The 24,965-nt window shown below is 36.1% G+C and overlaps 1 protein-coding gene across 1 annotated transcript; it reads right to left on the reverse strand.

Moving 5' to 3' along the window:
- Positions 1-462: 462 nt before the first annotated feature.
- LOC143669760 (disintegrin and metalloproteinase domain-containing protein 20-like) lies at positions 463-15,763 on the reverse strand. Its single transcript, XM_077144351.1, has 2 exons — positions 15,600-15,763; positions 463-2,847 (listed from the first exon to the last, which is right to left on the reverse strand). The coding sequence occupies exons 1-2, from the start codon at positions 15,690-15,692 to the stop codon at positions 538-540; spliced, it is 2,403 nt and encodes an 800-aa protein (XP_077000466.1). The 5' UTR covers positions 15,693-15,763; the 3' UTR covers positions 463-537.
- Positions 15,764-24,965: the final 9,202 nt, after the last annotated feature.

Consider the following 24,965-nt stretch of genomic DNA (forward strand, 5'->3'; position numbering starts at 1 on the left):
TCCATATACCAACAAAAGTAATGTTTTGATCTGAATTCAGAAACAAAAAGAAAAACCACACCAGTGATTTTAGAGACTGATAATGAAATATCGGAAATTATTAATACAGCTGTGAAGAACAAGAAGGAAACGAGGGATGTTAAGATCACAAGTAACTGACAACAAGAAAAGTCCTCAGACAGGAGAGCAAAAGGAAAAGTTTGAAGTTATTCAAACCTAAAAACAGGAGACAGGCCCAATAGATTTAGAAGTCTGATCTCTGAGGTGAGGTTACAACCATCTGGGTGTTGGAAACTGAGGACCTCACGCTCTTGGGCTCCAGAACTCAAAGCTGTTCTGGTGTCCCTAAACTCAAAATGCTGTTAGTTTAGGATTAAAATATCTGGGGTTTTCCGTCTAAGGCCTCTGACAGAGACACTAATATGTCTATTGCCAGGAGATTAAAACCAAACACGTGGGAACTTTAATTAGGAACTTGGTTTATTTTTGAAGTTATAATTTTTTTCTTCTTTGACTGGCTGAACAGTAGGTGGCGTCTCAGATCGTTTCTTTTTCTTTCTCTTGAAAAGAAATATCAAACAACATAAAAGTAAAGCCAACCAAGGAATCAACAAATACAGTTGGATGCTTTTGTGGCTGTCTTCCACTTTTGTTTTTTCCTCGTTTTTTTTTCCCTGATGGTGGCCCACTGTCGACACTGCCTCCATGGCCTATGAACTTGCATCTTGGTGGGGACCATCCAGAGATACAATGGCAATGTTCTTTATTGTTGCATACACCTTTCATATTACAGGTTAAATTGGTACAAACCCTTTTCAAAACATCCATAGGAACACACTCCCTGTGGATACAGATCTTGTCTGGACCACATTCTGTGCCATCTTTCACATCACCCATATCCGGGATGGTCATCCCAAAATGATAGTCAGTGCCCCAGCACGTGACATTATTAAGGTGAATCCTATGCACAGTAGAATGCTGCTGCAAAAGAGGTAACACTGTGATGTTCTCACACTGAACTCTTCCACAGAGGACATTGGGCAATTTACATTTTACATATTTGTTTCCACTGATACCACAGTGGCCAAAACGGTCACCTCGGGTGTTCATGGTTGTGTAACAACGCAAATTTGCATTCTTGGCATCTTCGCCAAAAATCTTCCTACACTGTCCATCACGATTATTACATCTCTTTTCGAAACAGTAGCTACCGTTCTGGCATGGCGTCCCATCTTGAAGGTACACATCTTCTGGGCATTGAGAAGATGACCCATTGCACCATTCTGGAAGATCACATTCGTTTACCTCTGCTCTGCACAGTTTGCCTGCCGATGTGAACTGGCAATTTTCGCAACAGGCCCCGAAAGCACAAGCAGCCCCAGGCCTCAGTTGGCAGTTCAAAAGACAACAGGGATTTCTGTTACAAGATTTGAAGGACCCACAGTCGCACTCCTCTCCTTCTTCAACCACGCTGTTTCCACAGCGCTTCTCCTTAAGTATATTCTCAAGATTTGGTGTGTTGCGCAAACAGGTCTTTTTGATAACGGTGTTCCAAAAAGAGGCATAACTGCAATTGCTGAATTTACTTGAATCTACTTTTGCGGGGAACATTATGCATCTACTTTGTGCACATACACAGTAGTTTTCATCATGTGGCATACCCAAATTGTGACCGAGTTCATGCGCCGTAATGACTCCAAAATCACTCATTTTGTTACCACTGAATCTAAGAACTGCACAGTTATAAGAAGACACACACACAGTTCCAACATAGGCCAAGCCAAGATAGATACCGAAATGTTTATCTGCAATAACATGTGCAATGTCATGGTGAACACGGTGACCGAGATTACCATGTTTCCATTTGCAGAATTCTGAAAGAAATGTGTTTATGTTTTCATCTGAAACGAAATTTTCTTCAGTCCAGATCTCAATACCATACAAAGCCAGATTGACTTCCATTGCCGCATAAAAGCTATTTACTAAATTGACAAGATTGAAAACTTCCCGCTGCACATTTGTCTCATTGCTGTCAAGAGAAACGTATCGATTTTTGTCTACCACTATTGCTAGTTCAATAGTCAGGAGGTGGGTCCACCATCCTTCATATGCGCTTTGCATCAGAGTGTCGTTACTCCTGTGAAACGTTAATTGTCTTGCTATTTCCTCTTCTGTCAAGCCACACCTCATGGGAAATTGAGCTTCTTCACTGTCCAACTTATAAACCAGATGTTCAAATGTCTTAGAAAACATTTTGGGTTTGATTTCATAAATGGTATCATTTATCTGCAGCATTCCAAGAAAGCCCCCTAAGCAGCTACTGAGGACAACCAGGGATTCGGGGTCCCCCTCCACATAACCATGATAGTAACAGTCATTCTGAACATAGGGATGGTCCTCAAGGAGGGCACCCTGGTCTGTGTAGGTGAACACTGGGAGGTTTCTGGCCAGAAAAAGCTTCTTGACCTTCATGTGGACAATGTGTCTCTGGCCCCCAAAGTGCAGTCTGTAGGAGAGCCAGCCTGAAGCCTTTATGCGTTTGCCAGTGCCAGTTATCTTCAAGGGAATCACCACTTCTGGGGGGCTGTGGTGCTGGGAGGGCTCATCCTTGGACCATCCAGTGAGGACCAGGAACACCTCCAGCCAGAGCAGCAGGAGAGTGAACCTCACCTGCAGCAGGACCTCACCCCCAGCCATTAGAGAGACACCACGAGAGAGACTTTTATGAGGGTAGAAGAGGGGAGGCAGGAGGCACTGCTGGTCTCGCTCCTCCCTCTTAGCTGTTACAGCAGCACAGACCTGTAGGGTTCTATCTTCTGCCAGAGTTAAAGCATCAGCACAGCAGCACTGGAAAGAAAAAGAAAAAGAAGGCTAAAGGTAGGCATTGTTTTGACTTGGCTAGTATTGGGGAAGTAGGAAAGGGTCTGGGATTGAAGGGAGTTTGGACAAGACCTGAGTGGTTATACTACCACATTTAAAAGTGCTGAAGCAGAATGAGACTGGGATTGTGGGCAAAGAATGGGTATTGGTCAAAGTTTGATAATTATTGAACCTGGATAATCAAGCAATATGGATTAATTAGAAAATATGAATATGTGTGAATATTTCTGCAATAAATATTTATAACAAAACTGCTGCATGGGAAAATAAATGCATCATTTTCTGTTGACGTTGAGTTGATTCATCTCTAAACATCAAAATTTCAATATAAAATGATAAATTATTTGATCAGATTACTCTGGAAACATATATAAAACCACTCTCAAGTATTGTTTTTTCGCCTAAATTTTCATATACATGTATGTAGCAGGTTTAAGGTAAGGGGTATGTTTAAAGTCAATATATTTCTTTAATATTTTATATTAAATAAATATAAAATATTTTCTTTAATAGTCTCTATTTACTTGTTCTTTATTCTCCCTATGTTCCTTTATTCCTCTAGTGCTGTCAGACTCTAGGGTGTCAATCAATAATTTCTTTCATGAATATTATTTTCCACTATAATTTCCAGTTCAATTCAGTAAATAATTAAAAAATAATGGAATTGGGTAGAAGAGAGACTCGGGTAGTTAATGGTTGATACCCGAAAAAAGTTTATACATGATGATTTACTTAAGGAAAAACACATTTTTGTCTTCATCTTATTCTGCTCTTTCATCTTGTATCTTAAATTTCACATTTAAATACTTTTAAATAATACACTATGGCACGAAATAATAAAAGAAAAAAATCCCCACCTAACATAATAAAATATATCTCATTGTTGCAACCATACGCTTCAGGAGAAAACTCTGAAGCACTTCTGAGGTAAATGTAAGCAACTCTGATGAAGCACTGGTTTCAGAAATTTTCTCACTTAAATATTTTTTTCATTCATCATCTCTTTGAATTTTAATGTATTCAGAGAAAACTGAAAGAGAAAACTTTTCCCTTACTCCAGTACATAGTGATATTTAATATAGCAATATATTTCTATCTTTGCCACTGATTTTACATACATGTTTTCTCTGTAATTTCCCATGGGGATTTCTCCATTGGCCTCTCTTCCATTTAAGTAATTCTGCATTATGTTTTGTCCAACGAACTCTTCCATCAGGTCACTGAGTTATTAATATTACATTTCTTACATTTTAGTCCTAAATAGACATTTGGTAGTTTTGTATATAATCCAATTTACTGCAGTTATTCTGTATTTTTTAGAATTTGTATAAGTATATCCTAGTTTTAAATGTGTTAATTATGGTCACTTTTATCATGTACTCTTCCTCAACAAGTTGGACTATCTGTGACACTGCCAATCATTTATCTTGTTTCTTTCTTCTTTACTGTTCTCTTTATAAAAGAGGCCTGAACATCTTGACTTTTACCACATCTGGTAATTCTTTCTCATTGTTTTCTGGACCTTTTGTATGAAAGAGGTACAAGAAATTCCATGTAACCTCACTGGAGAGTTTTCTTTTTCCATATTTCAGGAAGATATGCTGAGGAGCTGCCTACCTCAGTGCAATCCGGCATTGGTCTGGGCCATAGGAGAGTGTATTCTCAGTAATTCTTGGAACATTTTCATGTGCTTGTGTTGTGTAGACATGGGACTTCTAGACATCATATTGAGAGTCAATGTTTGCCTATTTACTCATCATATATGAAAGACTAATTTGACTTCTAGCACTCAGTGGTTTTACAACCTAGTTCTCACACCTCCTTTACATACATGTAGAATTTAGAAAAGTGTTTTAATGGGAAAACAGGACACGGACTTTACACAGGCTACATAGCTATCTCTGCTTCGAAAGTACAAAGTGATTTTGAGAAACTATGACTTTTAGAAATTGCATGCTACTTCACCAGTATCCCACAAAGCCCTCAATACAACAAATGAAAATTGGTAAAAAATGAATACACTCGTAAGACTCCTCAAATTCTATGGGATTTAATAGGAAAATCAAACATGTCTGATTCAGCACCAATTCTCTCTTCAACCTTCACTCATTTTTGCTTAATTATTTATCTTGATTATTTTACTTGATCTCTTGCCTCAAGGAATATTTGCCAGTGAATTCTGGAATCTTCCTTTCATGAAATGCATGTCTTCATAGAAAATTCCTTGTCCTTACTTAATTCTATTAAAACCTACAAATCAACAATGTGAAACTCTGTGGAGCGGAAGCCTCCCATTTTCAAAATGCCCATTTCCCATATAGACCAGATACTTGGTCCCAATATTTGATTAACAGTGTTGCTTCCTCTGAATAGTCTGTTAATCCATTATAGCACTTTCCCTTTCTAAATCTTATTTGAACCCTGCAAAGCAAACCTATATCAACTTCAAACACTTTTGCAATTTATTTACAAATTTGTTTTCCAGCATTAATTTCATCTACCTTTTCATTCCATTTAAAAGCAAGCATGTGGATTATAATTTATCATCTAGTTTACTTTACCATTAGAACACACCTACACAGAACTTTAGCGCTCAAACTGTGACCAATATTTGTATCTTATGATCACCTCAACCATCCTAACTCTTACATCTTAAATAGTTTAGACAAATGTTATTCTTAGTCAAAACTACATGCTCACATTTCTGGAGGTCTTCAATAACTTTTATTTTCATTTTATCTCACTTTTTTGGTATCCCATGATTCTTCTATTATCCTTCTGCAGCCTAGCTCTAGACTCCATCATTGCAAGCACCGTTTGCCAAAATCCTCAACCCAAGCTTGATCGATCATTTAACCTGCTTTCTTTACTCATACAACAAACTATGAACATTGCTGGGAAAATAAATCTCACACTATCATCAGGGGAAAACTTACAAGGGGAAAACATATTCAGAATTGTTATGAAACATACCGATATTTCAGCATAAATGAGAAGTCAGGAAGAGATATTTATGTTTAACATTCCTACGATTTTAACACTTTGTACTTTATTTTCCATATTGTGACACACTTTGAATTTCTTTAACTATATTCAAGGTTCCAGGCTTAAAGTACACATCATCTCTTGTTTTCAAAGTTGTTACATTTCAATATCAATCATGCCAGTTTAAATTATCAAACCAAGATTTCTTCACATTACTTCGGTTTAATACAGGATTTGATAATTATCTTAAAATTTGTCAGGTGGCTACAGTTAGTTGTGGAGGACTTGTTTCAGAATGAGCATTTCAAAATTATTAGAGAAATCAAAGCCTTACTTGGATAACTTGGGTGCTTTTCCTTTGCTAAAAAGCAAGCAACGTATTTCCCGAAGTGCAGAATGCACACAAGGAGAAAGTGAGATCTCTAGATGACAATTTTGAGAATGAGCATCTCTAAACTGTGAGTAAATTCAAAATATTGATTTATTCTCAATGGGAAATGATTAGTTACGAAAAATATAACACTAATGAGAAGGAACTTAGCCTATATAAATCTGCTAGAATTTATTCCTAAATCCTCAGCGTGGGAGAAGTTAATAGGTAGAGAAGACTCCAAAGAAACTTTGAGTTAGATATTCTTTGTATTCATTACATTAATTTATGTAAGATCCAGACACCACATCATTGAGAGAATATAACATTTTCATTATTGAGGGTGACCAGTTCCATAATAGACTTCAAATTAGACTCTTAACTTCCACTTCATTTTTATAACTTCTTTTTTTCTTTTTCCAACAGCTTTTACAAACTCTTTCATACTTGTATAGTAATAGCCAGCCCCATTCTTACTTGAGTCAGAATTGTACTCAGTGTTTTCATAATTATTAGTAAGAACCCATTAAATGCTCAAATTAGTGCTTCTGAAGTAAATAAAATAAATAGAACTGAATATAATAAAGAACATCCATCCTCACCAAGATCTGAACACACAGCAATAAAGAAAACTAGTTTGTGTGTGAATATGCAAATATTTGGTGTTTCTTGCCCTTACAAGTATACTCTGGAATTACTTACCATTAGAAGAATTAATGGTTTTCATGATTCTTCCTAGCTGTGGGCCTGGTCATAGGGAGTTTGTACAACTCATCTCAAGAAACAATGGTTTTTAAATGAGACCTCACATGGCAATAAAAATATACAGATTTCCAACCACTCCCCTTTGTCTCTCATTAATTATGCTCTAGATTTAGTTGCTTGGCAACAAGACTTTCTCAGTTCTACAGACCATGGCAACCAGCTTTGAATTCCAATTCATCCCGGCTTCACCATTTCCATTGTACTTTATTACAAATTTCACTTAAATATGAATGAAGACATTTGGCGTCCTCATCCTATCCTATGCATTCCCCATACACAGAATGCTCATTTCAGCTTCACTACATTCCTAATTGCGAGCCTGTTGCTGTAAACCTAGATTTTTCTCTACATTGAATGACGTTATGGAACACAGGACGTCCTTCAAGGTCCATAAAATTTCATCTCATTTATGAAATCTTTTCAATCTTTCCATAGTTAAATGGGCATATGCAAATCCCTTTATAATTTCAGAGAATAACTAAGAGATACTTCATTTCTGCACACAGATTTCATTCATTTATTAGTGAGAACTGTTGTCAGCAAGAATAAGCAAAATTTTGAAGCAGAAAGAATTTTGATGATAAAAACGAAACAGGAACAAATGTAATAGAAACATTAACTTGGCATAGTAAAACAATGTTATTTCTGCCCTTACAGTAGACTTCTGGCTGGGTTTTACCATGGAGATAATTTTGGTTATTTATTAATTGTAGGACTACAGCTGAGGTAACAGAGTTTTTCTATTGTGATTCCAGTGCCATGGGTTAAATCATGTAGCCTCCAAAGAAGACATTTTTGTAATATGAATCACATTTTTGTTATTGTGGACCCATTTGTGAATAAGATCTCTTGAGGATATCATTATTAGTTAGTGTGTGGCCAACTGAATAAGTGTAGGTCTTAATCCTTAAAACGGGAGGTATTGTAATGAGTGGTACTTCTGAAACATGCAAAGAGCCAGAAGAAATCAGCAGCCCCACGAGAAGAACAAGGTCAACCAGGGGACAGAGGCAGAGATGCAAGTCCAGGAGACTTAAGACTGTGGCAAGCTGTCAGCATGACACTACAGATTAGGAGAGTAGCATGGTTTTCCCAACACCTTGATTTGGGATTTACGGTCTCTTAAAACCTTGAGCCAATAAATTCTTGTTTATGCCAACTCATTGTGTGATATTTGCCACAAGAGCTCTGACAAGCAAATTCAACCAGCCAGTTTGATAACTGCTGATAAATATCCCTCAGCCTCTCCATTTTGGTAGGCCCACGTCATCACATTTTCCCTCATTGAACTTCCTCAGTTTCTCCCCAGCACTGGTCACAATAACTGCAAAGATCAAATTTAAGCATTTGAGTTTCCATCATTTTAGTGATTTTGATGGCGATGTCAGAACTTTAAGGTTCAAAATAGAAAGAAGGGGAAGAGTGATAAATGTAAAAAATATCTGCATTCATTAGGGGAATAATTTGAACCCACACAATTTTTTGTATAGTCTGGCTCTACCTAGAAGCATAAGAGTAAGGATAAGTTTGATCAATTTCAGTTAACTAAGTCATTTTCTTTTTATAGTTAAAAATTAAGGAATGTCATATCTCAAAAACATAACATGGTATCTTTGGCAAAAAGAGGTAGTAGTGTTGAGTATGCCATAAATATCTAATGTTAGAAGTTGCTCTAATTTTTGCCTAGAAAACTGTAATGTTCATTCAACAGACGGATGCAACAGAGGAGTTTGGAGCCAATAAAATATGGAGACCATCAAACACAAAATATTTTAATAACTTAGCTTCCTAAAAATGAAATAATACATATTTGGGATTATTTTCTGAGGAGAGAACTGAAATAAGTGGTTTTATGATCTTTAGCTTTATGAATGTTAGTACTTTATATAGAAATTTTAATTAAAAATGTAATTCTGGCTGAGGGTTATGGGAAGATGGTAGAACTGGGATATCTAGTAGTCAGGTTTTCCACCAGAACCACTATTAAACAGGCAGGAACCTCGGAAACAACAGTCTGGAAACTCTGGAGACCAGAACAGTGTACAGCATCTAGTGATGAGCAGGAGGAAGAAGCCGGCAAACTATGGTAGAGAACAGTAAATTGTGCTCTCAGGGCCGCGGTTACCAGTGCCACCCCACTCTCCTGGTAGGCCTTCGTGGGTCTAGGCCCTACCTAAATAAATGGGGGCAGGAAGGAAAAGAAAAAAATCTGTTAAGAGCAGTGTGGTGCACATCCACGCAGCGATCACAGCTTTTGACTCGTGACTTCGGGGCCTGGAGGCCTGGTTCTGAGGGCAGCTGTTGTCCAGCCTGCTCTTGGCCACTGATTCAACCAGTCCCACAAAAGGCTGTGGCAAGGGGAAGTAACAACACCATTCATACTGAGGGCTGCAGGGGATAGTTTGTTGAAGGACTGCATTTGCTGAACAAGCCAAGCAAACTCAGCATCTGGGAGCACTGAAAGAAGCCATTGGTGCCATTCCTGTTCCTCTCCCCAGGGCACCTTGGGGCTAGTGTGCACCCCACTTGTGGATCCCTGCCCCAGCTTCTACTGGGAAAGACTGATTTGGGAAAGCTGTCCCCAGCATGTCTCTTTCTGAAAATGTGCCCTTCCACCAGGCATAAGCAGCTTGAGACAAAGAAAGAATTATAACAAACTGTCGAGATAGACCATCTTTAGCAAAGGCATGCTGGCTTCAAACATCCAGGAGTGGGAGGTCTGTCTCCTGGAAACAGAGGGTCGAACTAAACTCCTCAAAACAGAGGAACTCTAGAACAACCAAAAGCCCTAGACAAGGCCCCCAGGAAGAGGGAAAGACCAGACAGACAGGACCCCCAGCAAGCACACTGCATTTGCCTTGAGCAGACCTTCATAATAGGAGGGATGAAGCTCAAGAAAATATCTGTCTTATCATCAATGGGTTACAGAACCCAGAAACAGACATCTCAGGGAATAAATCCCAGAGTTACTATTTTAAAGTAATGTTTTAAAATGTACAAAGGAGTACAAAACCACCAAAAGCAGGGAATGACAACCCATCCAAAGGAAGGGAATAAAAGTGCAGAGCACTAATGCAGAAGACCAGAGTGTAGAGACAACAAACAAAGCCTGAGATAACAAAACAATGACCTTAACATGTTCAAGGACAGCAAGCAAAATACAGAGAAGTAACTAAAGGATATAAGGGAAAGGGTGAAAGAGCAATATGAAAATCTTAGTAAGGATATAGAAAGTGTAAACAGGAGCCAAACAGAGTTACTGGAATTGAGAACCACAATAACTTGGGTGAAAAACATCCTGGAGGGTTTCAAGAGCAGATTGGATCTGGCAAAAGACAGATTCAGTGAACTCAAAGAAACAGCACTTGAAACGAGACAGGGTAAATAGTAGAAAAGATAAACGAAATTTTAAAAGTGAAAATAGCCTGAGACAGCCCTGGAACACCATCATGCACAATAATACATACATTATTGGAGTCCTTAAAGCAGAAGAAACAGAGAAAGCAGCAGAAGGAATATTCATACATTTAATAACAGAGATTTCCCAAACTTAGTAAAAAATGTGAATATGCACATCCAATAAGCTCAGATTGAGTAAGTTACAAAGAACAATATGCCCCATCGTCTATTAATTACACCATCAAATGCAAAGGACAAGTAGTTCTGAGAGCTGCCAAAGAAAAGCAAAATGCTACATAAAAGGAAATTCTAATTAGGTTGAATGAGGACTCCTTGACAGAAACCAGGGGCCAACAAGGGAGTGCTTTGAAATACTTAATAGTGTTGAAAGTAAGAACTGTTAACCAAGATATATCTGGTGAGATTTTCTTCAAAAAATGTGGGGAAGTGTAAGACATTACCAGGAAAACAAAAAGTGAAGGCATTCATTAGACTAGAGCTGCCCTACATGAATGCTAAAAAGAGCTGTTAAGACTGAAAGTGAAGAACATCAGGAGTGATTCATAGTGGCATAAAAAAATAAAGACAAGTGGGTAGGTAATCACTTGTGCAGCTACAAATGCCAGCATTATTGTAGTACATTGTAGGATGGACCACTGCTTACTTCCTACAGGTGCTAAAATGCAAATGAGTAAAGATAACGATAATCCAGGGTTTTTGACAGAAAATATACAAAAATATATTCTGGTTACAAGTACAGAAAAAGGTAGCAGGATAGAAGGTATAGGAAAAATATATGTGTGTGCTATTGAAGTTAATTTGGTATCATAACAAATATGGTGGTTAAATAAATATACCCATATAAGATACTAAATTTTGATCTTGTGGAACCACAAGGAATAAAGATGAAAAATATATCTACATAGAAAAGAGAAGGCAGATGGTAACAATGCAAAAGATCAAATATGAATGAAGCCATTAATGGAAGAATTCAAGGATAAAATGTGATACAACTTAAAAGGCTTAATAGTAAAATCACAGAAAAAGTGCTGCATAATCAACAGTGACATTAAATATAAGTGCATTAAACTCCCCAGCCACAGTTAAAGATTGGCAGAAAGGATAAAAAATATGACCAGACTATATGCTGTCAGCAAATGACTTACCTCAAATTTAAATATCCAAGTCAATCTAAAACGAAAGGAGGGAAAAATATAAACCATTCAACTAGTAACCAAAAGAGAGCAGGGGTAGGCACGCTAATATCAGATAAAGTAGAATTTAAGTCATAAACTGTTAAGAAGGCAAAGATTGTCATTATATACTGATGACAGGATGATTCATCAAGAAAATGTAGCAATATATAAATATGTGCATGCACCTAAAATCAGAGCCCAAAAATATATGTAGCAAATATTGAGAGCTTTAAAAGGGGAAAGTGAAAATTCTATACTGATAGCAGAAGACTTTAATATACCAATTTCAATGACTAGAACATCTAGCAAGAAGATCAATAAGGAAATATAAGACTTTAATGGTACTATAAAACCATTAGGTAATAAAAACATTAAAATTCATCCAAGTTGGAAAGGAAGAAGTAAAGTTTTCTCTATTTGCACATAACATGGTCCAGTATAGAGAAAATCCTGAAAGATCCACAACAAAGCTCCTATAGATAATGAATGAATTTAGCATAGTTGCAGGGTACAAGATCAACACACCAAAATCAGTAGCGTTTTTATAAACAAGCACCAAACAATGGGATGAAGAATTCTTATACAAATTTCATTCACAAAAGCAGCTTACAGAATTAAATATCTAGTAATAAATACAACCAAAGATGTATAGGACTTGTCCAGTGAAAAATATAAAATGTGGCAAAAAGAAATCTAAGGAGATCTAGGTAAGTGGAAGACTAGTCCATGTTCATAGATTGGAAAACTAAATATCATTACATTGTAAATCCTATTTAAAGCAATTTATAGACTGACTGCAATACCCATCAAAATTCCACCAACTTTCTTTGCAGAAGTGGCTAACCATCCAATTTATAAGGAAGAATAAGGGACCCAAAATAATTAAAGACATCTTGAAAACAAAGAATGAAGTTGGAGACTGACAATTCCTAATATTAAAACTTATTCGAAAGCAACAGTAACCAAACAGCACGGTACTGATGCAAGGATAAATATATAGACCACAGAATCGAATTGAGAGCTGAGAAATCCACGCTTAAATTTATGACCAACTGAATTTTGACAAGAGGGCAATAGCTAATCATTGGGGAAGAATAATCTCTTCAGTGAATGGTACTGGGATCTCCATTTGTAAACAAACAAACAAACAAACAAAAATCAACAGAGGACCCTATCTCACACCTTAATCAAAAAACAACTCAAAACGGATCAAAGACCTAACTTTAAGAGCAGAATTATGAAATCCTGAAGGTAGACATGGGGAAGCCTCTTTAGGATCTTATGTTAAGCATTGGTTTTATAGAAAGGTTATGTTGAAATGATAAGCAACAATAAAAATATATGGGATTTCATTGAAATTTAAAAAATTGCATCTCAAAGTACTTTATCATGAAAGTAATAGGATAACCTATAGGACAATCTACACTTGGGAGAAAATATTTGAAATCATGGATCTGATAAGTATTTAATATCTAGAATATATACAGGAATAATTCAACTTTAAAAAACGGGCAAGAGGTTTGAACAGACTGTGCTCCAAAGAATACAAATGGCCAGATAGCACATGAAAAGATGTTCAACATCATTTGCCATCAGGGAAACACAAACCAAAACCACAAAGTGATACCATTTCACACACATTAGTCTGACTGCTTTTAAAAAAGGAAAATGACAAGTGTTGGAAAAGATGCAGAGAAATAGAAACTGTTTTAGTTTCCTAAGCTATTTAAAGAAAATACCATGAAATGGATCAAGCTTAAATAATGAAATTTTACTTGCTTGCAGTTTTGAAGGTGAAAAATACCCAAATCAGGTCATCATCAAGGTAATCCTTGGCTTCTCTGCCACATGGCAAGGTTGCATCTGCTGTTCTCTCTCTCCTCTACCAGATTCCATTTATTTCAGCTTCTTCTTCCATAGCTTTTCCCTTCTCTTTCTCAATCTCTCTCTCTCTCTCTCTCTCTCTCTCTGTCTCTCTGTCTCTCTCTTGATTACTTTTATTCATTTCATTTATAAAGGACTTCAATAAGAGGATTAAGACCCATTCTGAATAAGGGGATTCATATCTTAACTGAAGTAGCTTTGTTAAAGGTCCTACTTACAATGGGTCCACACCTCCAGCGACTGATCAAATTTAAGAACATGGTTTCCTTAGTACATACTACTTAATCCATTACATGAAAATTCATTCATTGCTCATGGCAGTACAAAACAGTTTTGACAGTTCCTCAGAAAGCTAGTTATAGAACTACCACATGACCTGGCAATCACAATAATATGTACATATCCCCCAAAGAATTGAAATCAGGGAGTCAGATATTTGGACACTGATGTTCATTATGGCATTATTCCCACTTGCAAAAATAATGGAAACAATCCAAGTGTCCATCAAGCAATGAATACATAAACAAAATGTGGTATATACATACAATAGAATATTTTCCACCATAAAAATGAATGAAGGTCTGATACATATGGCAATGTGAATGAAAGTTGTAGACTTCAGGTTGAGTGAAATAAGCCAGATACAGAGGCCATTTAAAATTAGAATAAAAAACCCTACAGTGTCAGAATCTGTAATATAGGTTATCAGAGGATGGGTTGGGGATAGGCAGAGTGAAGTTAAGGCTTATAATGTACAGAGCTTCTATTTGGAATGATAAAGGTAAAGGAAGGTGGTGATGGTACCACAACATTATGAATGTAATTAACAACACTAAAATGTACATCTGAATGTGATGCAAAAGGGAAAGGTTAGATGGTATATATGGTATTAGAATAAAATTTGCAGAAAATACATAGAACTAACTTACATATTTAAAAAAATATTGAATAACGTTGACCATTCAATTTTAAAATTTTAGAAATACCAATGAAGTGATCTTTGCTTATCTGGGCAGTAAAAATATTTGAAGAAAATTATAATATTTAAATATATTACATTTTAAGAAGAAAAGAAGCAAATCAATCCAAGTGTGCATGAAGTATTACATAAACTTTGTTACATGGCAATATCTTTTTTTAAACAAAATTATTAAACAATTCCAATTTGTTCATTGTTTATTTTATTGAGAGCATTGCATTTAATTTTAAATACAATTTTTTATGAAATACTAAAATCTTGCCACCCTTTTAAGTAGTAATTTTTCCATTAATTATCTTGTTTATGATCATATACTCCAGTAGCCATATCCAGTAGTAATATGAGAGCCAAACAATTTTTCCCTCACTCATAGCAATCGAAAGACATTTTTTTTTAGAAAAATTAAAGATTATTAAAGATAAGCAAACATTTTTCTTAGAAATTCTGGAACTTCCTCTATGTAGGACCGTGTGTTAGACAATATTTTCTTAGACTTTACATCCAAAGCATAAGTAACAGAAGAAAAAATATATATAAAAATGAGCTCAACCATATTAAAAACATTTGTGCCTCAAAGGACTTTGCCATTAAAGTAAACCGAAAATCTACACAATGGGAGAAAATGTTTAGGAATCACATATCCAATATGGGTTTAATATCCAGAATATTCAAAGATATTCCCAAACTCAACAATAAAAAGTAAAAATAACACAATAACAAAAATTGGCAAAAGACATGGATAGACATTTCTCCAAAGAGGACATACAAATGGCCAAAACACATACGAAAAAATGCTCAGGATCACTGGCTATTAGGGAAATGCAAATCACAATATAATGAGATAATTTCATACACACTAGTACGGCTTCTAAAAAAAGAGAAGTGTTGGATAGAATGTTGAGAAATTGGAATACTTCATTGTTGGATAGAATGTAAAATGATGTAGCTGCTGTCAAAGACAGTTTGGCAGTTCCTCAGGAAGTCAAGTACAAAATTATCATATGACTTGGCAATCTGAATATTAGGTATATACTCAAGAAACTGAAACATGCACTTGAACAGATATTTGCACACAATCCATGATTGGTTAAAGATGGAAGCAACCCACTGTCAAGTCTCAGAAGATAAAAAGTTAACATACAAAATGAATTCTATGGTAGGGGCGCCCCTTCAGTTTCACTCCCTCAGAAGCTCCTCTGACAGGACCCGTTGTGCTGGCAAAACAGATGAGCATGAAGATGCTGACACCCCACCCTCCAGAGGCCAAACCAGATGACTATGAGCATGAAGTCATAATCTGCACCAGCCTGGTATTCCCCGGGGGTGCCTGTGGTCACCTATCACCCCCCATCCCTCTTGGCACATTTTTCCCCTTCAAAACCACAAGCTGTCAGAAAGAGAGTTGGGGCCATTATTTCATTCCTTTTTCTAGGAGGTTTTGTTGGCTCCCACCTGCCTGATCTCCCCTCGCTTTCACTCTGTCTCTCTCTCTCTCTCTCTAGCAAAAAACCCTTAAGCTTTAACTCACTGTCTCATGTGGAATTCTTTAAGGACCCCGTGCCTAACACCCACATGTCTATCAACTGGTGAATAAATAAATAAAATGTGATATATTCACACAGCAGAATATTCAGCAGTAAACAAGACTGATATTCTGGTACGTGCAACAACAGTGATGAACCTTGAAGAAATGTTGAATGAAATAAGCCAGACACAAAGGGGCAAATATTGCATGATCTCACTAATACGAATAATTGGAAAAAGCAAATTCATAGAGTCAGAATCCGGAATACAAGATACAGAGGGCCAAGGTGGGAGTAAGGGATAGGGAGTTAAGACTTAAAATGTACAGAGTTTCTATTTGGGATGATGGAAAAGTTTTGGTAAGGGATGTGTAGGAGCCAAGGGTTAATAGAAAACCTGCGGAATTTATTGGGAGTGACTGGCTTCAGAGTGGCCTTGAGGAGGTCTGCTGCAAACAGCGAGCTCCTGGCCATGAGCCTTATCTGGGGGTGAAGGGGAAGAGCATGTTCTGCAAACAGACTTGTTTTGTTCCTACTTCCGCACACGAAATATGGAATGTTCCCTTTTTGCTACCCAGATATCCAGGAGGCTGTATTGAAAGTAACAAGAGAGCAAGGGAGTAATATACTGAAAGAACAGGCTTGGTCAGCAAAAGAGCTGTGAGAAATAATATAAACTAAAGCAGCTGAAGCTCTTCGGGGCTGCAGTCATCTTGTCTGTCTTCTGTGTGTGTGTGTGTGACTCACTCCGCAGGGTTGCTGAAAGACTGCAACAAGTGTCCGCATCTTTGTGTCTCATTTTACAGGACCACAATAGGGATGGTGGCGATGGTACCACAACCATATGAATACAACTGACTATGCTGAATTATGTATTTCAATGTGTCTGAGGGTGAATCCTTTCCAGAATGTTTTCAGTTGACTTTGCCTAGGTCCACCAGAAGAATTACTATATAAGGCAGCTGTAACTTTATCAAATGTATGTATTAAGTTTTAAGATGATATTCAAAATTATTCTTTGATTGATAAGTTGCAGAATAGCTCTTGTGTTAGCAAACATGTAAACAATATAAATCTCATTGTACACCTCCATCAGAATTCTTGGCACACTGTCATTGAGCAGTAACATTTTGAAAGGAAAAATGTTTTTTTGAGCAGTAGGTCTCAACAGTGGGCTTAAAATGTTTAATAATCCATGTTGTAAAACAGATCTGTTGTCATCCAGGCTTTGTTGTTCCATTTATTATCCAGCAAAGAAAGGGTAGAGTTAGCATCATTCAGAAGGATCCTAAGTTTTTCAGAGTGGTAATAAACACTGGCTTTAACTTGAAGTCACCAGCTGTACTAGCCCTTAAAAAGAAAGTCAGCCTGTCCTTTGAAGCTTTCCAGTCAGGTGTGGTCTTTCCTCTAGCTATGAAATCTTAGATAGCATCTCCTTCTAATAGAAACCTGTCATATCTACACTGAAAATCTGTTTTTAGTGTGACCATCTTTATCAATCATCCTAGCTAGGTCTTCTAGATGACATGTTGTAGCTTCTACATCAAGCACTTATTGCTTCACCTTGCATTCTGATGCTATGGGAATGGTTTTTTTTTTTGCAAAAACCTCATGAGCCAACCTCTGCAAAGTTCCAAATTTTCCTCTACATTTTCCTTACCTCTCAGCCTTCATAGATTTGAAGAGAGTTAGGGCTTTGCTCTGGTTTAGCCTTTGGCTTAAGGGAATGTTGTGACTATTCTGATCCTCTATCCAGATCAATAAAACATTGTCCATATCAGCAATAATACTGTTTCACTTTCTTATCATTTATTTCTATGCTCACTATAGTAGCATTTTAAAATTTCCTTCAGGAACTTTCCCTTTGTATTCACAGCTTAGCTAACTGTTTAGAACAAAAGGCTTTGCTTTCAGCCTATTTCACCTTTTATCCTGTCTTCCTCATTAAGCTTAATCATTTCTAGCTTTTGAGTTAAAAAGAGACACACAACTCTCCCATTCACTTGAACACTTAGAAGCCATTGTAGGGGTATTAACTGGCCTAATGTCAACTGTGTTGTGCCTCAGGTTATAGGGAAGATGGAAGAAGAGAGACAGGGGAATCTCCTGGTCAGTGGAGCAGTCAGAACAAGCACAACATTTATCCGTTGTTTGCCATCTTATATGGGCACAAATTTTAACATCAAATAGCTATGATCACAGACTATGATTGCAACAGATATAATAATAAAGAAAAAATGGAAATATTGTGGGAATTACAAATATGTGACAAAGAGACATGAAGTGAGCACAGGTTGTTAAAATGGCCCCAATAGATGTGTTTGATGCAAGGTGCCACAAACCATTAATCTGTATAAAATACAATTTCTATAAATTGCTGTAAAGAGAACTGTAATAATGGAAGGAATGTTTGTGTAATAAAAGTCCTTCAAAATCCATAAAGCAAGAATAAAGAACTGAAAGGAAAAATAGATAAATCCCAATTAAGATGGAGGCTTCTAATCTTATTATCTGTAAAAACAAGTATTCAGATACACAGTAAGAATATAGTAAATATAAACAAAGCCACAAAGAAAAATGACCTCATTGCCATTTACAGAAGAATATATAGCAATATAAAATGGAAAATACTTCAGGACCAAAAGGCTTTATGCCAGGAATGTAGAATAAGTTTGCGTTTTAATTTCAATCATTTCAATTCAACATAAAAACAGATGAAGAATGTAAATCCCATATTCATCTCAATAGAGGCAGAAAAACACTTGACAAACATCATCCCCCTTTCAGGACAGAAACAGGTAACAAACTAGGAATAGAGAAAGAATGTTTTCTACAAAAACCCTACACTGACAAAAAATTTCAGAGAAAGGGAACTGAGGAGATTGCTAGTTAAGATGCTGACTAAAGTAAGTTTTATTGTTTTCTTGTTTATAAAAATGAATTCTGAGAAGGAATATGATGGAAATTTTAAAATATCATGATAGATATCAAAAGAGTAAAATATATTTCCCTTATATTTCTTTCCTCCCCAGTCCACATGCAAACGTTTTAAAATGGTTTTCATTTCTATCATTGAGTTGGGAGAGAACTTGGATGTAATTAACTGATTCAAAAATAAAAACAATAAGATAATATGTTATTACTAGAACTACATGAATTTCAGGTAGGCATTATAGTGATGCAGCAGGCAAGCCCGTTTGCCTAGGCCATTTTCCCTTGCAGCAGGCAGGCCTCTCACCCCTCCTTGCACATTTAAACTACCTTCTCTTCAAAAATTCCCCAAATTCCTCTGAGCAGTCAGAACTACACATAAACAGGATGCTTGCCCAGAGAACAGGTAAAACTGCACACAAGCAAGGTAAGACAAATTCCTGTAAAAAAAAAAAAAAACCTACCCTAACTTCTGTAAACCCAGCTTTGTGCCTTTCCCAATTTAACTCAGCCAATAGTTTCCCTCCAACACCAACAGTTCATACCTTGTCTTTAATGTGTCATCCTGACTATAAAAGCCCTTGTACCCTTTTGTTCGGGGCTTTTGGGGTGCCTTCGCTGGGCCCCATGCACATGGATGAATAAAATCTTGCTTCCTAAAGCTCCAGAGCCTCGGTCCCAATTCCTTCGATGTTCTATGTAACATTCACGGAAGCTCTTGCAGAGCTTTGCCCCTGGTTTTGCGCAACTGTGATAAATCTGAAGGATACTAAAAAAAAAATAAAAGCAAAAAAAAAACCCAAAGAATATTTGCTTCAATAGGATTCCAAATGAACATAAATGGTGTTACAGCAGAAAGAGATGACCAGGGGAGAATTGACATTGTTGCCAGTTGAGAGAGCAGCGCAGATGCACACCCAGAGGAACTTTGTAAAGTAAAGTTATCAGTATAAAAGAAAATAGTGTTTGTGATAAATGTGATGAAGACATCCCAAAGAAAATGTTACCCCCTTCCCCAATTTTCATATAGAAAGAAGTTGTAAAGATGTCTCTTCACAACACTGAAAGCACAAAGCATGAACTTGGAAACAGTTTACAACTTAGAAAGAATTACGACAATTCATGAAGGCACATTTTCTTTCCTCACTCCCTTCTGTCAAATTACTTCTTATCCATTCATCCCTACCAGTTCAAAATTCATTTTTATAAATAATTTTCATGTGAAATAGGTCTTGATATTATCTGTTTCTTAGGAAGAGTGGATTTAAGCATTTATTTTTCCAAATCAATCAAAAATATTTATTGAACTACCAAATGCATTGTAACTCCATAATTTCCTGGAGCCATGTTTCTTTGATAAACAAGCAGATGATAATGTGTAGGCATGAGTAAAAGCCAAACATGCTCATTGTCAGATTAGTAACTGTTCAGAGCACTGCAAGTGCAAATGTTTGTCAAAGGAGTCAAAGTTAATTAGGGGTTATGTAGGGAAACTGCACATTTAGAGAATAGCAGTTAGAACTGAGTCCTGAGTAACTTAACATAAGAGGCCACACAGAGAAGGAGAAGGACATTAAGTGAGTAGTGGCCAGAGAGGGTGTGTGGGTGGAAATGAGAATAAATGAAACTTCCAAGAGATGGGAGTGTGGATGTCTGCCAAAATTTCTGGTAAGATGAGGACATGGGCCAGGGCATTTTATTTGTTGGATCAGAATCATGGAGTATCTTGATTGACTGTTTGATGGCTTCATAAAACACAAAATGGGAGGAGGAGGAGGTTATACGGGTGAAGGTACCTTCAGAGTAGTCTGCAGCTAAGGTTATAAAAAGCTATATCAAAAATCGTGTGTAATCAAAAGTGTAATTTGAGATAGAGGATAGAAAATAGTTGTGTACAAAATAATGATCTAGTAGAGAGAGAAGAATAAATAATAGTCCATGATAATAAAGTGGGGACAGAGAAGGTGGAGTTGAATATGCAAAACAGTTAAACACAAGAAAATGGGAGAGGAGATGGGCAAGGGCTAAGTGGAAAGTTTGCCTTTAGCTAGGAGGATGCTTTTTCTCAGATCTTACATTTATAGATGTCTTACTGAAGTAGGGAAAACTCTGAGCAACTCTGATCTGCTTTCCCAAGAAAGCAGCTGAGCCTCTGAGAAGTGGACAAAACTTTCATTTCTGGCAGGCCCAGAGAACTTGCATCTAAAGTGGAGCCCCTAATCTGTTTCTACATCATACAGGCTAGAGGGCAAGGCAGGAGCTACTATGGGAGCTGGTGGTAGACGCTGGAAAAGTGCAAAAGCAGAGCATGCAGGGCGGGAGTTTTACTATCTGGCTCTCAGCTGAACTCTTTTGTCTGAAATAAGGGCAGCTCCTGGACATGACAGGAAACAGGCCTGGGGGTCTCCTTGTTTGAAAATTGATATCTTTGGGCATGCCTGAGTAAGCCTGGGTGTGATTTACAGCAGACATCCTGTCTTCCTTCCTTCAAGAAAGCTTGCATTTATATACCTTTATGAAGGCATAAATTTATAGAGTAATGCATAGAAATACACAGAGTAGTACATATAAATGCAAAAAGCGATACACATAAATTCGTAAAGTTATAGAATATTACAGAGGTCAAACTTGTAAACTACTTCATTACTGGTATTATGAAGAAGTTTCCTTTAATGGATTAGATCTTTCCGTAAAATATGAAGCAAGGTAATCACCTGAGAGATATCTATGAAAAGGATGTGAAGTATTTGAGAGAAGAGAAGATAAATCATTCCACTTAGTTCACATGTGTTAACATTTTGCCTCTTTTCCTGCAAACTCTGGTACATGATAAAGTTTGTATACATTTTGTTAAAGAAATATGGCTATATTTGTATTTATAACTCTAAAAATCAAGCATATTATAGGCATGTGAAGTAAAGAATCTTTATATTTTTATTTCTTCATATCTAGATATCCCTTCTCCAGAACTAATGTACCAGATACAATAACTTAAAATGAGAGCTGCTTACTAATATAACACAAAATTAAGTACTGTGTTGCGTTGGTTTTCTTTGTTCCTTTAGTTATGATCTAGTATGCATTTGAAGAAAATCAATTCCCACCTCAACTGGAACATTTGGACTTGGTGGGAGACAGAAAAATCTCTAATTCCCTAACAATTGTGAATGAACTACTAATTCTACCTTCACTGTTCCAATTATTAATGACAAAAAATTGCAAAAAAATATTGTTGTCAGATATATGTGCAAAGTTCTGTCAGATCTGTTTATGTAGAAATTAACAATTGCATTTCAGTTGAAAAAGTTATGAAGTAAAGGGAAAATAAAGTATGAAATGAGCAAGAGTACAAAATCTGATGGGAAAAGACAAGTTGGCTGAAGGTAAATGTGCTGTTTTCAAGTATTAAACATCATTTTGTTATCTATGTGTATATACAGAGATAGGATATGGATAAAGATATAGACAGGGATGTACACATACATGCACACATTTGCCACATGTACACATTAATATAACATTAATCCCACTCACACCTTGTAAACCAGTCTTTTTCAGCAACTGTGATATTTGTTTCCAATGTACTAACATTTGGAATGATTTCCACAGAAATAATTTGAAAATAATAAAAAGAATAGAGAAGCGAAATGAAAATATATTTTCAAAAATAATTATTTTGCAATGAAACTAGGGAAATGTAAATAATAAAGTGAGGAAAAATAAATACAGAGCTCTGAATTCTACATGTAGTATTTGCAGGGGAAAGTTTTGCATGTTATATAGGTGCAGTTTAATATAGTGTAATCAGGCAAGGAAATGAAATAACAGCATCCAAACAGAAAAGTAAAAAGTAAAACTATCATTTATTCACAGATGATGTGACCTTTTTTTGCATGTGAATATGGAAAGTCTTAATGTACCCACCAAAAAGAATTATTGAAGCAAATAAATATCATGTTCTCTTGAAACAAGATTTATGTAAAAAATCAAATACACCTATTTACAAAATCAATGAGCTATCCATAAATGAAATTAAATATATAATTCCATCCACAGCAGCATAAAAATTCTGAAATAATTATAAGAAAATATAAGAAGTACAACAATTTTACTATGAAAGTTAGAAAACTATGCTGAGAGAACTATATTTGATATAAGTGGAGAGGTATTTTATGATCATTGATTGAAAGGCCCAATATCATAAACATAGAAAGCCACAATAACACGTATCAAAATTCCAGCATGCTTGTTCACAAAAATTGCTAAGTGGGAGCTAAATTTACATGGAAATGCAAAGTAAAACAAGTATAATTGACAAAACTACAGTTTGAAGAATAGCAAAGTTGGAGAACTATCACTTCCTGATTTAAAAATATATTCTACAGCTGCAGCTATCAACAAAGTGTGGAAAGGGCATTAGGAGAGGCATGTAGACGAATGGAATAGATTTGAGCATCCAGAAATAAAATTTTCTATTTATAATTAATTATAACTGATAAAGGTGCCAAGGCAAATTTTGGTGACAAGATAATCAGTTCAACAAATGATGCTGGATAAATTGGATAACCACATGCAAAAAGATTATCTTAGACATCACCTCACACCACATATAATTTTTTTATTGGATCAATTGTAGGTTTACAGAGAAATCATGAAAAAAATACTGCTTTCCAATAGCAACATCTAGCATTATTGTGTACATTTGTTAAAATTAATGAAAGGATATGTTTGACATTTGGGTTGATTGTTCATGTTATACAGATCTATGTTTTGTTTTGTTTTTTAATTTTTATTCTACTAATATACATACAACTAAAACTTCTCCCTTTTCAGGACATTCATATATATAGTTCAGTGCTGTTAATTATGTTCAAAATATTGTCCTGCCATTATCACCATCCATTACCAAAGTTTTCCACCATGTGACAGAGAAACTCTGTACATTTTAAGCATTAACTTCCCATTCACTATCCTTATTCTGACCCCTGCTTACTTGTATCCCAGTTTCAGACTCTACGCATTTGCTGAGTCTAATTATTCTGTATCACTGAGTTTATATAATATTTATCCTAATGTGTCTGGCTTATTTCACTCAACCCGATGTTTTCAAGGTTTATGCATGTTGTCACGTGTCAGAACTTCAGTCCTTTATGTGGCTAAATGAAGTTACATTGTATGTATCTACCACATTTTGTTTATTCGTTCATTGCCAGATGGACACTTGGCTTGCTTTCATCTTATAGCAATTGTGAATAATGCCATTGCAAACACTGGTTTGCAATATCTGCTTAAGCCACTGCTTTCAATTCTGTTGAGTATGTAATGAGAAGTGGGGTTGCTGGTCCTTTTGATAATTCTATTCCTAAGTGTGGAACTGCCAAACTCTCTAACAGTAGGTGCATCATTTTATACTCCTACCAACATGAACCTACTGTGCCCATTTCTCCAAATCCTCTCCAAAACTTCTTATTTTTCTTTTTAGAATAGTATCCATTTTAGCAGTTGTGAAATGGCATCTCATTGTGGTTTTGACATGTGTTTCTCTAATGGCTAATGATGATGAGCATCTTTTCACGTACTTTTTGACCACTTACTGTCTTCTTTGGAGAAATGTCCACTCAAGTTTTTTCCCATTATTTAATTGGGGTATCTTTCTGTTTTTGAGTGGCAAGATTTCTTCATCTATTCTGGATATTTAACTCTTATTGAATATGCAGTTTCCAAATATTTTATCCCATTTTATAGTTTTTTCTTCTTACTTTCATGATAAGCCAATTGATGCACAAAAGTTTTTAATTTTGATGAGGTGCTATTTTTTTTTATATTTGGTTGTTGTTGCTTGAGTTTTGTAGGTAAAGTCTAAGAAAATATTACCTAAAAAGTGATTCTAAAGATACTTCCCTGTGTTTACCCTAAAAGTGTTATGGTCCTGGTTCCTGTTTGTAGCTCTTTGATTCATTTTGATTTGTGTATATCATCTGAAGTAGAGGTTAACCTTCATTCTTTTCATAGGTAAATCCTGTTTTACTGAAACTATTTGATACAGAGACTAC

Source organism: Tamandua tetradactyla, chromosome 26, assembly GCF_023851605.1.
Source record: "Tamandua tetradactyla isolate mTamTet1 chromosome 26, mTamTet1.pri, whole genome shotgun sequence".
NCBI lineage: Eukaryota > Metazoa > Chordata > Mammalia > Pilosa > Myrmecophagidae > Tamandua > Tamandua tetradactyla.